At 44.8% G+C, this 16,792-nt stretch overlaps 1 protein-coding gene across 1 annotated transcript; it reads right to left on the reverse strand.

Moving 5' to 3' along the window:
* Positions 1-15,101: 15,101 nt before the first annotated feature.
* hoxa1a (homeobox A1a) lies at positions 15,102-16,775 on the reverse strand. The gene is made up of 2 exons (XM_037092209.1): positions 16,169-16,775; positions 15,102-15,714 (listed from the first exon to the last, which is right to left on the reverse strand). Exons 1-2 carry the CDS (start codon positions 16,767-16,769, stop codon positions 15,332-15,334), a joined length of 984 nt encoding a protein of 327 aa, XP_036948104.1. The 5' UTR covers positions 16,770-16,775; the 3' UTR covers positions 15,102-15,331.
* Between the last annotated feature and the right edge of the window lie 17 nt (positions 16,776-16,792).

Consider the following 16,792-nt stretch of genomic DNA (forward strand, 5'->3'; position numbering starts at 1 on the left):
AATAAGTCTGTGCACGTTAATAGAACCAGTAACAGCGACTCAACAATCGTTCTCTAGGTACAAAGTTCTGTCCCTCAAAGCTCGTTGTCCAAACTAACGCAGCATAGCTTCATTTAGATGATGTTACCGGTCAATTTCAACTTATTGGCATCAAGACGGAAACTCAATTTTTAGGAATACTGAGGCTCCCTCGCTTTGCAAGATATAAGCATAGTAGGACAGCAGTCCTGGAGATCAGATTGGAAACTTTCTTTCACAGTCATGGTCGTACCCTTTGTGGTCGTACCCTCTGGTGGTGGCCACATTTTCAGGACAGGCGTGATTGCAACAGCTTTAAAAATAAGACCCAGAATGTAGAAACTCTTTAAAAACTCTGAATGTTCCTGTCAGAATGGCAGCAAACTTCAGGCTGCATGCCAACAACCTGTGTGCATATCTGTGCATGTGGATGTTTCAGAGTTTGAATGTGAGCACATGATGGCGGACTGAAGACATGCAGCCCCACAGAGAGCTGCCCCAGTCAGCCCGGCCTGCTGAGTGAAACCCTGTGGTAATGTTTAGCTTAAGGGGTGAAAAAGAAGGTGAGTGGGGGGAAAGGAAGGAGGGAAGGATGAGAGGATGACAGGGTTGGGGTTCTGTGGGAAGACAGACCGCAAGGAGAGCGAAGAGAGTTTGAAGGTAGGGAGGGATGGGTCACGGAGGAGTGACGGGGAAAGGGAGGGAAGGAAGGATGAAAGGTCCGAGCGGGACGGAGCGCAGGAGAGGTCCCGCTTGGTCTTGTCAGTCAGTCGTCTCTCTCTGACACCTGAACCTCCGCTGACCGGGTCGTGACTGCCTCTCTGGCTCAGGAGATATCACTGGGGGGGCTGACCTCTGACCTCTCACCTCCTCATCGCCAACACAGCCCCGCCTTCTCAACCACCCCCTTACCCGCTTCCCCGCCTCGATTTCTTTTCAGCTCTTTCTTATCCAGCTCTTTGTCAGCAGTTTGGTAATCCAGAGCTCTACAAACGATGAGTGGCTGGTTCGTCAGTAACTGTGCAACAACATCACACTTTTGTTTCTGTTGTTCAGTTTGATTCTGTCCATCCAGTAAAATATTCAACAAAAATATGTTTTGTTTTGTTTTTTGATGATGACGTCATAGCACAATAGCACTTTGTACTATTTTCTGCTTGCCTTTGTATTTCTTTTCACTCGTTCACAAAACAGGCATCATCATGCTCTACCTGAGTGCCACCCCTCCTCAACCAAACGGATCATCCCCTGTTGGTGGGAATGCATCTGACATGGACGATCTCTCCTGCCAGAATGCGATCTGTATGATGACGTATGAGCTGAACAAAGGATGGAGCGTGAGGGAGACTCAGGTCTGAGGTCTGACTCAGTGAGTTTGTCTCACTGTGGTCTGTTTCAAAATTTGGCATGCAGCAAAACACTTCAGCCATGAAAAATAATGACCTCGTGGAGTTATTTGGCACTTGTAGTGCACAGTAGCACAATGCTATTCCATGACGGCTGCCTAGCTAACATTAGTCCCTCATAGCCAGACTCTCCAATCACAATCATCTCAGGTGCAGCAGAGGGCATGATGCAGCGGTGTTTCTGTGTTGGGTGCAACTTGTTTTGCGGTGGCAACCCCTGACATTAAAACGTCCAAACCCCCCACAAAAGAAAGAAGATTGTTCTTTTAACAATCAGGTTTGGTTTCAGCCAGCACAGACGGAGTTATTGCTGCTTCCCTTAAATAGATTTTTGAAACAGGGTACGCAGATATCGCATGCAGCTTCAGCTTTGTCCTTTGAGGAAGAAAACGCTCTCAGTCCATTGCTAGACCTTGGAGATACGCAGCTCTGGCATGACGAGCTTAATATGCTCAATTGAAATGACTTCAACGATAAAACGTGAAGACACATTTTGACACATTAAACACATGCACGCTTATTACGCTGCCTGCACTGACCTCCTGTTCCGATGTGCAGTGAGCGACAGAGACCTTACACAGTTTGAAAGGCAGCCGTTTGAGACGATGAGCTTACACAGTTAGGACAACACACACACAAAGATGCACACACACATATATCCCCGGAGAGTCGGGTCTAATCCCGGGTTTACATTGTTAGGACAACAGGGATAATCCTGCTAACAGGGTGTTTATCTAGAAACGGCAACCGCTGAATACCCAACACACACAGTATTGACCCAGAGAGAAAAATAGCAAGCGGGTGAGAAAGCAAAGACAGAGAGGGAGAGAGCGTAAGACAACCAAGGAAGGTGAATAAAGAAAAGAGAAAAGTCAGCAGGAAATAAGAAGAAGTGAGTCAGGCTGGACTGGAGGAAGCAGACAGAGAAGGAGAGAGAGAGACGGAGGAAATGGGGGTTGGAAGAAGGAAGAAGAAGAAGGTCTGTGCTGTCAGGTATGCAGATGAGAGTGTGATGGCATCAATGCAGGAGTGGACACGGCCAGTCCCTCAGGACCACACACACCAGCCCGGACACACACACTCCAAATGGCACACCAGAGAGCACATAAGCCTCCGTTAGAGACAGAAAACACGGACGCAGAAGCAGAACAAGCGTCAGTACAATAAGATAATAAGGGTCGAGATAGACTCCCTGTGGTCGAACACACATATGAAGCGATAATCTATGAAACATCAGCCCAGGAACATCTTCTGTTTCTGCAGATGAAATTTGACTTTATTGTGATGATACTTTTGTTTGGCTGCGATCCCCAGAATTGCTCATGCTTACGACTGAATCTGTCCTCCCCCCCGTGATGTCGGCGGTACACAGTATTAAACATGAGAGATTAGCACTCTTGCATGAGTCACTCCCGATCCAAGAGCCTACTCTCACTCCAGGAACTTTTATTGCACAAATGAATACAGTTTTATTGGAAGAATAGCTCAGCTCCTGACGTGGCTCCCTAATTACTAGAATCAACACGAGGGTTTCTGTGGAAAGTGCCACATGTGGCTAATGAAAGTGTGAGTAGCAGCGTTGTGAGACACTGTCAGATCAGAAATCCTCACGTCTTTATGAGTGTGACTGGTTTTGACTTTTGACTGACGCTGATTGTGTGTAGGACTTCTGAGCTGCATTCAGAAGGAGAACTAAATTGGACAACTACCAAATCTTTTCACCTTGTTGTTGGCTGACATAGCTTCAAAACAACAACAGACTATTGACTCATCCTGTCTCAGGGGTCTATATTAATTATTTGTTGAATAAATGCTTTATTTATTTCATGACGCAGAAGGTGGCTAGAGGAGCGTGCTGCTTGTGACCAGATCTCACAGATTACTGTACAAAAATACAACTTTATAATTTCAATCAGTGATTTAGGTGATACTGGGGTCATGTGTTTAACAAAGAAAGTGTTTGCTGGTTGTTTCCTGTGAAGCCCGGCGGCGACAGATTTACTCGTTGCTAAGGCAACTGTTAACAAACATACTGATAACCAGCAGCTTCTGAATACGACGTCCTGACCGGAGCTGTGTGCTGCTGCTGAGAATGACGACAGAGGCCAGTTATAATACCAAACTTATTTATGGATTTTCCTAGCAGACAGATACCGATACTTTTGACGCTAAAGTCAGAGCTAACTGCTGCTAGATGCATGCCTTGGTGAGCTGCCCTTGCTGATTGAGCCCCCAGTTGCATGGAGCCAATCCTGGAACAAACCACCTCGGTACTGTTTTCGCCTCATCAAACTGGCCTCCATCTTCTCTGAAGCTTTGCCCTTCTGTCCCGGTCCGGCCGTGTTAACTGGGAGCTGACTGTCCAGACGGAGTCATCATCCGCAACACGGCAGTTAAAGTGTGGGCTGTAAGGTAAGTTCATCGGCTACTGCTGTTTTTTACAGGAAACAAGTAACTATGCCAAAGCAAAAGACGCTCGAGTTAGTGGTAGCATGTTGGGGCTACAGCAGGGGACACAAACGACTGGTCAGCATGAGCTGCCTACAAGCTTCTGATGCTGGAGGACTGTTGGTGAGAATGAAGACAATCACCCCTCTGCTCGCTGTGTGCCATAAACTTAAAGAGAATGGTATTATAAAAAGAGTTGAAAAGAGTTTGAGTTTGACTAGAGGCAGAGAAAATGGCTTTTCCTGGTCATGTAATGAGCATCAGCCATGTTTGCCCGAATACAAGTAACGTTCAGCCTCTAATGACATCGAAATGGCTCTTTAATAACAAGCTCGAACGAAACCAAATGAGTTCTTGAAATTTTACTGAACACTGACGAAAGACACACACTGCACCACACATTCATGCATACACACTAACCATCCATACTTTTTTCCCTACAGGGGCTCGAACTTCAGCGGCTAACTGCCACTCCAGTATCTAATGCTGCCTGTCGCAGTATTGCGCTGTGTGGCGTTAAACTTCCCGGTGGGGGAGGTAAGGAAGGCCGGGGGGATATCGGCAGAACAGCGGCAAGCTTTAGCATGCATGTCAGGGCCAGGGGACGCTCCCTGAGCCAAATGCCAGTCTATAGATCGCAGAGGAGACTAAAGATCACATCATCGTCCACCCGGACACGGGTGACACCGGACAGCAGACGCGGGAGAGAGGGAGGACCGAATGATCCCTGCCAGGACGAGCCGTTATAGACAGCCGCTGTCATTACAGGGCCAACATGCACCCCTACGAGTGCGCACACACACACACACACACACAGGGAGCAACACACACACGTACACGAGCCGTGACGACGAGGTTATAGACAAGCGCTGTCATTAGAAGAGTCTCTGCGGAGCTCAAATGATAACGAGCGAGGGGGAGTTAGAGGAGGGAGGTGTTGATGAGGGCGACTGTCCAGCTGTCTGCAGGTGAGCCTGTGGTGTTGGAGAGGTCAGCTCACTTCAACACACAGCGCTGATACAATGGACGCACAGTTCAAACTCAGAGTCTGGACGAGACAAGCTGAGGTTTACGTCTGTAGCTGGTGTTGGAAGGTGCGTTGAGCCTCGGTTCGTTCAAGTTATTGATATCTATCAGGTCGAGCAGCTCGTCCCGAAAACAACTGAGACTACACATCATAAATTTAGAATTATTTCTGTTAAGAGGAAATGAACGTTCATGTTTCAAAATGGGACCTTGCAGACAATCAGCTGACTTTGGAAAAAAAACACTGAGTACAATGCATTTGAATACAACACCCCTATGATAGTATGTCAGCAAAACCCAGGACACAGTCGCTTGGTGAAAGTGGAAATGGGTGAGAAACGCTGTGCTTTGATCAGTTTCACTGCTACTTGACACAGATCCCTTAAGCCTTTAAGCCTTTCCCTGCAGCACAAAGTAAGAACCAGATTCAGATTCAGTGGTGACAGATCACAGAAGCTGCCTTCAACAGAGTCTTATCAACATTTTGTGCAGGTCTTGCCTCGTGCAGGGGAGGGATGGCTCAGTGGAGAGCTCTTACAACATCATACAATATTCATACGATTTACATTCTAAGTTTTCATAAGCCGTCCAGGGTCCTGTAGCTCAGGAGGTAGAGCGGGCCATCTAGTAATCGGAACATCATTGGTTCAAATCTCAGCTCCCCCTAGCTGCTCGTCGAACTGTCCTTGAGAAAGATAATGAACCCCAAATTGCTCCTGATGAGCATCAGTGTATGAATTTGTAAGTTGCTTTGGACGAAAACGTCTGTTAAATGCTCCAAAATGTAAATGAAACCAAGCGTCAACACTGACGTCTTTGAAATTGTTTGCATAACTTAACTTACATAACATACCTGACATCCCACATAGTCTCAGTCAACTAACATAACATAAAAATAATTTTCCTTTGAGCACAAATCACAATCTTTTCCTGTACCTAATCAATTCAGTTTGTTGCCTAAACAAAAGTGCTTCTTCCAAACTTTATTTCTAAACTTTTAACCAGAAGTTGTAATTTATTATCGCTACTTTGACTGCAGAATAAAAATGAGTACTTTTTAACGATTGTGTGAGGCAACACATTACCCTGACAAGGTGGACCACGGTGGACCGGCAGGCCTCGTCTCTTTGACAACATGTGTGTTGCATTGAAAAAAAAAAGCAGAACTAAAGCAGACAACTGAAACACTACATCACCAGTTTGACACAGAACATGACATAACACCACCAAATATAGAAACACTGCAAGTCGAACAACACAGAGTTACACAATAGCACAGAAAGTTTAGTGGGAGAAACATTCTTACAGTGAGTATTTGTCGCTGTGAAAACATTGTTAAGATAACTTGATTTATCCAAAGCAGAAGCTCCCAGTGTGTCATGTATGTGCAGTGCAGAGACATGGCTCGAATCCAAAAGGCAAACAAAACCTATAGGACGACTTTCACAACATCCTTGTTCATGTAGGTCGATGTTTTCTGACGGCCGCTGCTGCTCTGTCAGCGTCTCAGCTCCTACAGTGATAAGAAGCTTTTATCTCGCATGTTTACACAGCCATAAATATACAGTATCTGGCTGATTTTACTCAGAATCAATTTGTCTCGCTAAAGCTTACTGCTCCGAGTGCTGCAGATTCAAATCCAGACTGCTCCTTGCCTGAAGGCGACAGGCAGCCTATCAGTGCATAGTTTCACTCTGAGACTCCCACAGTGTGATGCGCCTCGGGGCGTGTACAAACGACAGGCTTAGAGTTACACCAAGCCTTACATCTGTCACTGAAACATCTCCGTCATTCTTTACAATAACAAGCTGCTGCATTAGCACTGACTGTTTTCACATCCATGCTGGCTTTACAGCTGTGTGTGTGTAATGTCTGGCATCAAGACACTAATAAAGTGCACTGAAGCAAGTCAAGTAATTGGGATCAGTAAACCTGACTTTGTCTCTAAATGGTGCCGCTCATCTAACGGCTTCTGAGATATGACCGTTTTCAAATTAGTGCTGTCAACATCAGGAATGCCCTAACATCTCAGATCTCAATCAGAAGTCTTGAAAAAGAAGAAATCTGCCGTATCACATGTCACTGAAAACTGTCTAAATTTCTTAAGTTTCGTGAGCTGCTCTAATAACTGCTGTCAGTAACCATCAAAGAGGTTGAGCGCTCCATTTTGTGTCAGTTAACGCACAAATTGCTCCCTAATCCCTCCCATATTGTGCTTCCAGTGGTCTTCTGTCACAACGCACGTGAGCAACATTTCTCTTCTTGTGTGGAGGACTGACAGGTAAGGTTCTCAGGTGAAACAGTCTCAGTTGAGCCTAAACGTCCCGACAATCGCTGCAAGTCGCCGCGAGCGGAGTCCGACACTCACACATCTCCAAACTCTCCCTGACATGGAGACATTTAATCTGAGGTGCTGAAACCTCCCTTCTGCCCTGCAGTCGTGTGTGAAAGTACCGACTGCCGTTGTGTGTTTCTCTCTGTGATATGTTAGCAATTATATCCTTGAAGCCGTTTCAACTCGTGCTACTTCACCTGTCTGGTTATTCATGAGACCAAAGGCTCAGGTCTTTGATATCAAAGACTTGGCTCAGGCTCTACTTATTGACAAGTGCTCAGGAAAGGCTGCTGGCTCTGCTGCTGGCTGTGCAGTTCAGGGTTTGGGATTATGTTTGAGCTTCGTGTGTTAATCTCACATCTTTGGCTGAATAAGAGGATTACAACACACATAAGAAAAGCTACAACAGAGTATTTTGTGTTTGACAAGGAAAATAAAAAATGTATGTCCCCTCTTAGATGATATTTTAGATGTGTTATTTTTTAGATCCATCCTTCTACAAAAAGAGAAATGCAAATAAAAAAACTGTCTGCTTAGCATAGATTCATTTGGCCAGCCTTATTGTTGGTTAGCCTTGGAGCAGACATCTCCCTGGGCTAAACTAATGTTAGCTGTCGATGGTCAGTGAATACCTCCTCGACTTAAACAGGAATCATACAGTCAGTGTGCACTAGTCCAAGAATATCCAATTTGTGCATCAATTGCAATGACAATAAAACCAAAATGCTGAATTAAAAGAGATTCATCCTCAGTTCAGCTTCTCTTTCTTGTGATTGCACCGACAGACAAAGCAGCTCTTGTTCTCCTTGTGAGGATATCGCCATTTTGATTTTGATTCATAGTGCGCATGTAAGGAATACATCTTCCTGCGCATGTGTGAAGAGTCGGATGAACAAAACTGGAACTTGTATGGAGGATCAGCCCTGAGCTGAAGCATTAACTTTAGGTGTTGATCCGGATACAGGGACACATAAAGGAAGACGTACTGGTTAATCTCTCAGGCACAATTTGAATCAGATCCTAGATTTGGTGAGTTTAAATAACAGTTTAAAATGAAGCTGGATACAGGATTGATATGTGATTAAAGCAGAATGTTGTGCTTGGCAGAGGTGCGCGCTCTGCTGAATATCAATCAGGTTGGTGTGTGTTTTAAACCATATGTCAGCCATTATCATACACAAGACTTTTATTGTTATGATGACTGAATTCTATTCAGCTGTCAAAGAGAAGATGGTATGAATTGATTCAAAGTGCTTTAAGTGTAAAATTAATTTGTATTTGATGTCTGCTGAGACGTCCTTTGTATTTGCAGATGAATCGCCCTCACTCTGTTGTGCTGGTGCCATCTGTTTCCCCGCCAATTGAGCGACCAGAACTGTGTATTCTTCTAAATTAATTGTAGTATTTAGGCATTTATTAGCACACAGTGTTTTAAGGCAGTGATTCATGGAAAGCATTGTTATTTTAAAGTTGTTGCACAGATATATAGATGGGAAACTACCCTGGAATATGTTTTTTCAAAGAATATTAACATTTCAGTGGTGGAAAAAGGCTTAAAAAAATTAAAAAACACCTCATGCTTTTAAAAAAGTCCACACATAGATTAAAGAAAAAAAGATAAAGGAGTTTTACTGTGTGTTGCAGAATTTCCAAAAACTGTGTTTTCAGTGTCTCCGGTCCAGCTCCGTCTTATTCATGTAGAGCTGCTCTAATCTACTCATCTTCTAGCCAGGATGTTCCTGAGTGGTTATTCCTGTCTGAGGAGTGTGTGTGTGTGTGTGTGTGTGTGTGGATGAACAGCCTGTCTGTCAGGTGTTGGTACTCACATTAGTCATGTAAAAAACAAAGGATTCTGGGAAGCAACAATGGCCAAAACAAAGAGCATCCAGACTCCTCTCAGTGTCACCCGATCTGTGTGTGTGTGTGTGTGTGTGTGTGTGTGTGTGTGTGTGTGTGTGTGTGTGTGTGTGTGTGTGTGTGTGTGTGGGTGGGTAGATAAGTGTGTGTGGGTGTCTATGTGTGTGTGTGTGTGTGGTTGGGGGGGGCTTTCTATAGGGGGTGAGGGCGCCTCATTGGCTGCCATGCTGGGGTCAAGCTGAGGTCAGGACATGTGTGATGGATGGACCTGTGTCTCCTCTCCCACTCCTCTCTCCTCCTCTGGGCCTCAGACTTGCTTTGCCGTCCCGGCTGTGCTCTCGTCTGTTCGCCTGTCTTTGTGTCTTTCCAGCGAAGGACTGCTTCCACAGAGAGAGACGGAGCTTAAAGAAAACTGCAGGCAACTCTGAGGTGAGTTCTGCTGTGGACGTGCAGCCGGCCTCTAACCTTCCGCCCTGATCTCTGCCTCTCCTCACTCAGAACACCGCCACGCTTTACTGCTTCACCACATATATGCAGCCACTAACCACATGATGTCATCTCTCTCTCCTCTCTGTCCCCTCCTTTTCTTCCTCCATCATACTGTCAATCCCTCTATCGGCTGTGTCCCTTTATCGGCACACGGAGACGCACATCTGTCGATGGAGGAATTCATTTTGGCTGCCAATCACAACAGGGGAGTGGTCAATGAGCGCAGACGTGCCAATACCTCGACGACCCTGATGACTGACTTCTGTCTGTCTGCCGTCTCTCGGTCTCTCTGGGCTGCTGGCACCTTCTGTGTCTGTCTCACCCGCTCTGTTTTGATTTTTACTGCATGTCCACACTGTGTGTGTGTGTGTGTGTGTGTGAGAACACCTCAGCTGACCACAAACAAACCACAACGAGGATCTGAAAGTACAGACGGATCAGTGCAGCTGTCACTGACAGCACATCCCTGCACCTCTCAGTTCAATAATGACCCAGGACACCCAGAATTTCTCTATTACAACAGAGAAATGAGCCTGAACCTCAGAAGCTTTGGTCAATAAGGTTTAATGGCAACGCCAAATGGGAATGTTCTATAGGTGCAACAATGACCCGGGCCTTCTTTCATCAAGCTTTCCAGTTTGCTCCCTTCTCTCCCTCTCTTTTTTTTTCTTTTGGTAATTCTCTCATTACTTCATGATCCTATCTACTATATTTTTCACACACACACACACACACACACACACACACACACACACACACACACACACACACACACACACACACACAAACACACACACAAAGGGCAAGCAGAGAGGAAATACATTTAAAGAATGTCTCTCTGGGGCGTCAAACTGGTGCCTCTGCCTCTGAATTCTCACCTTGTTGATTTCACTTTCTCATGTTTCTTGGATGCTTAGGTGTGAAAAAAATGTGTGTGTGTGTGTGTGTGTGTGTGTGTGTGTGTGTGTGTGTGTGTGTGTGTGTGTGTGTGTGTGTGTGTGTGTGTGTGTGTGTGTGCATGTAAAAACCATATGTCATATCCTCTCGCCTCTGTGTTTGCATGTGTTTCCAAACAGACTCAGTAAAATATCTCGTACCTGCTGCATCTGTGTGCCTGTTCAAAGTGAGTGAATGTGGTTTTGCAGTAAATACCTGGACGCTCTCAGCTGACGGCCTTTGACTCTTCTAGTCAACTCTGCCTCTCTTGTATGTCCACTGATGGCTGCTGGAAAAAACACATAGGCTACATTGTGTCAAGTTTTAGTGTAAAGTCTTTGTCATTTAGCTTTTAAAGCTGTATTATTTAATTTTGGAGAAGAAGTTCTGATCAGGAGAGAAAGTCTGATTCATCGACTGATTTTTTAATTTCATGCCGAAACAAACTAAACAAAGAAACTCTCTTTGTTTCATGTCCAAATAAACTGAATAAACAAACACAAGTTCACTTTGTTTTGCTGTGTAGACGGAGAGGTGGCAGGGTCCGCCAAATATAAACAAACAGTGTTTTCGTGGACCTGATTTTACTCTGAGAACAGAAATATTTCTCAGCTTGTGTTTTTACCTGGTTGATATTGTAGATAGAACATTTGTACATTTTTAAACTACATAATGCTCCTTTAACTAATTACAACAGTGTGTTCAGACTAATTCCCTCTCAGTGTCAAGAGTATAAAGAGTTGAGGAGGAGCAACATTTTTTATTTAATACTAGAGTAAGAGGTCCATCATAAATATCCACACACAAGAGAAAACGTCAAGATATGATTTAAAGAAATCGTGTGTTAGGTAGAAAATCTTATTTCTTTGGAATTGATGTAATAATTTGAAATGCTTCTAAATATCAACCTTCAATAAAACATTTCTACATCGAAGACTAAATTAGAATTTAAACTAAACGTAATTAAGAATAAACATAATTCTTATTTTGTAACCAAAACACATTCTTTCTTTTTCACGTGTTTTATAAATCTTTTTAAATCCAAAATTATTTTTTAAATGTAAAACATATCTATATCTTCATGTTTCAGCTCGAACCTTCTGTTGATTTCGATATTTAAACAGCTCAACACTTTGTTCATGTGATTGATTTGCATTTTTGAAAATTCAAGATTTTTGGCTGTATGAAGTTTCTGAATAAGATTTTTCGGCGTGTAGAAATGTTAATTAAAATCAGAATGTAGGTGATTATATCGGAGTTACAGATTGTCTGACCAGCCTGAATATTCTCCCCGTTGTCGACGCTGTTGTAGGAGCTGATAGAAAAAGTTCATTTGACCGATCAAAGTTAAAAAGTCATTTTTCTTCAGCTGTGTTCTGATCACTTCCATGGCACAAATGTGTGTTTGGCACCGGGCGCGCGTTTATAATAGGCCGCGTCAAGGACGCGCAAATGAACTCCGTGTTAATTTCTGCGTCACCTCCTTAAAGTCAGTCAGGAGCTTTAAACATCTTTTCCTCCTTCACAAAGCCGTAATGGTTTTCGTCAAACATCTGTCATCGTCCATGTGTTTATCTGAAGGCCCTAATGGGAACCACCAGCCGCGCGGGGCCACATTGTGGAGGTCGGGTCGGAGAAAAACGTCCTGACTTCACGATGCTGAGCTTCATTTCTAACATTCAGCAGCGAGTCTGAAGCGGTTTGGGTCGAACAGGCCGGCGGAGCTGCACTGTGACCGTGTTGTGGAGGTGCTTGTTTGCGCAGTGTGGTCGGTAAACTGTTGTTTAGCTGTTGGTGCTGCTGTGACAACAAACTGTGACCGCGGATTGACCTCGTGTCTCTTTGGAGGATCAGCTGCGTTTCTAATCCACTCTGTGTGGCTGCTGCAGCGCGCAGAGGCCTGAAGAGAGACGAACCGGAGAGCCTGGACTTTTTAAACGTGCGGAAACATGTCCAGAAAAACAGTGATAGCATTTATTAGCACTCTTATTTTTCTTTTTTTTTTTTTACCCACTAACACTCAAATAAGATTTTAACTTTTTCAGATGTGTCGGACAAAAACAACCTTCTCTCCCTCTTCTCTCCCTCCACTATGATTAGAATAACTTTGCATTAATTTACCATCAAGTTTGGACACACACGCAGGAAAAATTAATAAATTCAATTAAAACCTGCGGCCAAATGAGTAATGTGTGCCAACGTGTTGTGGGTCCCAGTTGGACGGAGGCGGATTTGTAATTGCGGGCCAAATAGAAGGACGGCAGATGTGTGAGAGCGACTGAGATTCATATTTCATCGACGGTCACAAACGAAATCAGACTGACTTCTGTAACACTCACTGTGATCCATAAATATGCAGATTCAGGCAGGGAAATAAATATTTTTCTAACTCCAATAATAATCTAAAATCTTCGAGTTCCTTTTGTTTTAATTTGGCTTTTTTTTTTTTTAAATCAGACCCTTTTTTAGATAAATCTAATGGCAGCATTTTAAAATATATGTTGTTCGAAATAATGATGGAGTAATAATAAAAACCACGACAGAATTAAACTGTTTTGCCTTTTAAATTCAGTCCTCTGGTTTGAACATCCTTCATACATATTATGTTGAACATATTCGAAAAATGTTCAACACAATAGCAGAAATTAGATATTAAGTGTACAACAGATACTTTTTCTTCATGCCTTAAAACACTAACTCTTATTAAAATGATTGAATTCATCAAATGAACACAAATTTAAATTGCAGCCAATCTCTAGCTGATAAAATAGAGATATAATATTAAATTTTCTGGTAAAATAAAAGTATTTTGTCGGACAGGTGAAGCAGATATTCGTCCTCTGACGTGTTTTCTCTTCTTCCACCAGCTCGTTCTCACTGAAGTTGGCCTGACGAACACAAACACCGTCTTGATCAACAGGTCTGTGCGCACGATTCACTATTTACACCGAAACAACTCCTCCAACAACAAACGAGGGCGTCTGCAGAAACCAAAGTAACCTTTCACAGTTTCCAGACAGAACACCCACTGTCCCCCCTGAAGGTAGAAAACACCTGACACAACAACATCTAACATACCAGAGGTGATGTGAAGAACCACACGACTTACTCTCCTCGTCCGTGTTTGCTGTTGCTGAGTGAGACCGAGCAGCAGCCTCAGCAGGTCTCCACAGCTCCACTACAGCAGCTCGTGCAGGTGGATCCCAGGTAAAGGTGAACGTCGCTCATTAATCACGGAGCTTCTGGCGGGTTTTTTTTGCCCTTTTATGGTGAGATGGACTCGCAGGCTGCACACCAGGAATTAAAACAGCCAGAGGATCAGGAAGGCCCTTCTTCTTTGAGTTTGAGGAAACAGGCCACCTTGAAAAAAAATGGAAGGTGAAATAAAACAAAACAAATAAAACTTTAAATTCAGTCCAGCTGAGACACTTTAGTTTGATCTGATTGATACGTGTTAATAAATATCAATCCATTTATGATTTCAGTTAATTGTAAAGAGAAGGTGGTTCGTTTGGTTTTACCGAATTAATCAGGCGTAACTAGAACAGAACCTGAATCAGAACTTTGACGTGCAGTGCTGCAACTTTTCACGGTCCGCCGTGTCGTCAGGTGCGGATGATGACACCTCCGCGCGACTTGGGGGGAACCGAGGAGTTAACGCTGACAGCGCCAGTGGGGCCCCATCCTTGTCGATAGCCTAACCTCGATGTTTTAATCAATAGAGTTGCTTTTTTGTCCCCTCAATAAGCCGAGAGCTCGATAAGGTTGTCATCACAAATGACGCTGACGTCCGCGCTCTCATCTCCTCCGTGGATAAACATGCCTTTATTATGCCAATAACGCTTCACCCCAGGGATGGGAGCGCGCACGGCCGCATACATTGAGAGAATCTGCCACATGCGGCTTCTCAAACGACGAGGAAACGGACAGAGCTTCCCATCATGTCTGTAGAGCTCAGAATAGGCTTATTTAAGATTTAAGATTTGCTTTGAAATCTGTCTGTCCCAAGACTTCCCCTCAGCAATGACACAGAGCAATAGGTTTTTGAAGCAGTAAACGCACTTTAATACACATGATTGACCCGTAAACGTCTCTCTGGACAAAAACATCTTGTATGTGGATTAAATAGAGAACAGATAAAAGCCTGGAACATACAACGACCGGCTCCCCAACTGATAAAACTCAGCGCCCCGCTAATAATACATGAAAGCATTACGCATCATGCAAACCTCACACAAAAGACATTCAGACAGTCGGGACACACAAACACACACAGGCCTCAAACACAGAGGTGACAGTGATTAAGGAGCTACGATAACAATGCACTCTATAACGATTAATAAACGAGGTCGTCTCGTTGATTGTGTGATGCCTAATTGACGACATCCAGTGCAATCAGACTGACCGTGGCCATGACGCACATCTTTGGCACATTTGAGGTATTTGTTTGTGTGTGTGCTGCTCTGTGGCTTTACATGGGCACATTCAGCAGCACAGGTCAGGAGCAGGTGTAAAGAAGGTGGATTGGATATCTTGTGCGCCATCATGGCGCAGCGCGTACTTAAAGCCAAAGGAAAGTGGACACATTTTTGAACCATGGCCTACATTTGTCATCGTTCTTGTGAACACAACACACAATATAAAACAAATCTATAACTCAGAAATTGTCCACGTTATGTCCAAAGTCTCAAATAGTGCATTAACTCATTTTGAATGTCCACATCCATCAACCAGGACTTTGGTTTCGATACACTGGGTAGGAACGTCGATATATACAGGCCGTCTGTGGCCCAGGAGGTAAAGAGGCAGTAGCTTCTCAGTTGGAGGAGTAAGGATCAGCCCCCGTGGAAGACACCGTGGAGGATGTGGGTGACGGAGTAGATGGAGCTGAGACAGACTTCTCTGAGTCCGCATCGTCCATTTTCTCTTGAATTCTCTCCCCCGGGTCTGAGGAGGATGAAGCCTTGGCCGGCAGCAGCCCTTCTTTCTCCCTCTTCTTTTGCTTCATCCTCCGGTTCTGGAACCAGATTTTCACCTGAGTCTCATTCAGCTGCAGCGCGGCCGCGATCTCAACGCGCCGCGCACGGGTCAGGTACTTGTTGAAGTGGAACTCCTTTTCCAGCTCCGTCAGCTGCTTGGTGGTGAAGTTGGTCCGGACCGTGTTGGGCTGACCCCCGTAACCGTATTCCCCGGACCTGCCTGAAGACAGAGAAACAAATAACAGTGAAGTTACAAAACAGTTATCACACATGTTCTCTGCTCACACGAGTGATGAGAAAATTACTTGTGCCTGGAAGCAACTTTTACGCATGAAGAAGCAACTTTTACGCAGCAGTCAATCTATGTCAGCTACACTGAAACATGCAGTAATACATGTGTCTGAGGTTTAAGATACAGTTACAGATTACATCTGCCTCTGTGATCATTGTAATGCGCCCCAGCTCCAGATTAACAAATTATAAAAGTGACATCATCAGACAGGAGGTGTCACATTTCATGCGTAATATTGATCTGAACATCTCGGCATTAAACGTGTTTACATTCCTGTTTCCTACCCAGGAGACATCTACCAACATTGACTCTTCAGAGTTTAAATCACTTATGAGCCAGGTGCTGTTCTGTGCCGTTGCCATAGCCACCACTTGGCACCCACCTGTTTTTGGGGGGTTCCTCTTGACTTTCATCCAGTCGAAGGTCTGTGCAGAAGACGCGCCCTCAGACAGAGGTGAACAGCAAGCCTCCAGGTGCGCCGCGTGCAGTGGCGACAGTGGGTTCGAGCACCCAGGAAACGCCTGCTCGTGCCCGCCGCCGTAAGCAGGGTGGGCATACTGAAGTTGACCCAGGGGGGCGGCGCTGTAACTCTGGCGATGCTGAGACACCATGGAGGAGGAAATGTTACCCGAGTACATCAGTGGGCCGCACTGAGGGAATCCCGCTGAGGAGTCTACTTCCTGGTTAAGCGCGTAATGGTTATAGGTCGTACAGAAACTTTGGGGTCCATAGCTGGAGCTGCAGGCCGGATGGGCCCCATAGGTGAGACCCAGCGAGCTCGCAGTAGGCGGGTATGACCCCGGCTGGTGAGGGATGCCGTCAGGGGAAGCCCTGCTCGCCATGAAGCGGTCATCCGCACCGCAGTTGTTGACGGTAACCGCGCAGGACTGGAAAGTTGTAATCCCGTGGTCCGAGTGGAAAGCCCTGACAGAGCACGAGCCACTTTCACCGCTCATCACCGAGTAGTCTAAGAAGCTGCTCATTGTAGCATTGTTCTGCCGGGGCC

This window comes from Acanthopagrus latus, chromosome 3 (genome assembly GCF_904848185.1).
Source record: "Acanthopagrus latus isolate v.2019 chromosome 3, fAcaLat1.1, whole genome shotgun sequence".
Lineage (NCBI taxonomy): Eukaryota > Metazoa > Chordata > Actinopteri > Spariformes > Sparidae > Acanthopagrus > Acanthopagrus latus.

Excerpts from the sequence above, each read along its gene's own strand:
- hoxa1a (XM_037092209.1), bottom strand. The coding sequence starts at position 16,769 with ATGAGCAGCTTCTTAGACTACTCGGTGATGAGCGGTGAAAGTGGCTCG. Across the intron at positions 15,715-16,168 it reads GAGGAACCCCCCAAAAACAG|GCAGGTCCGGGGAATACGGT; the intron begins GTGGGTGCCAAG and ends CTCTGTCTTCAG.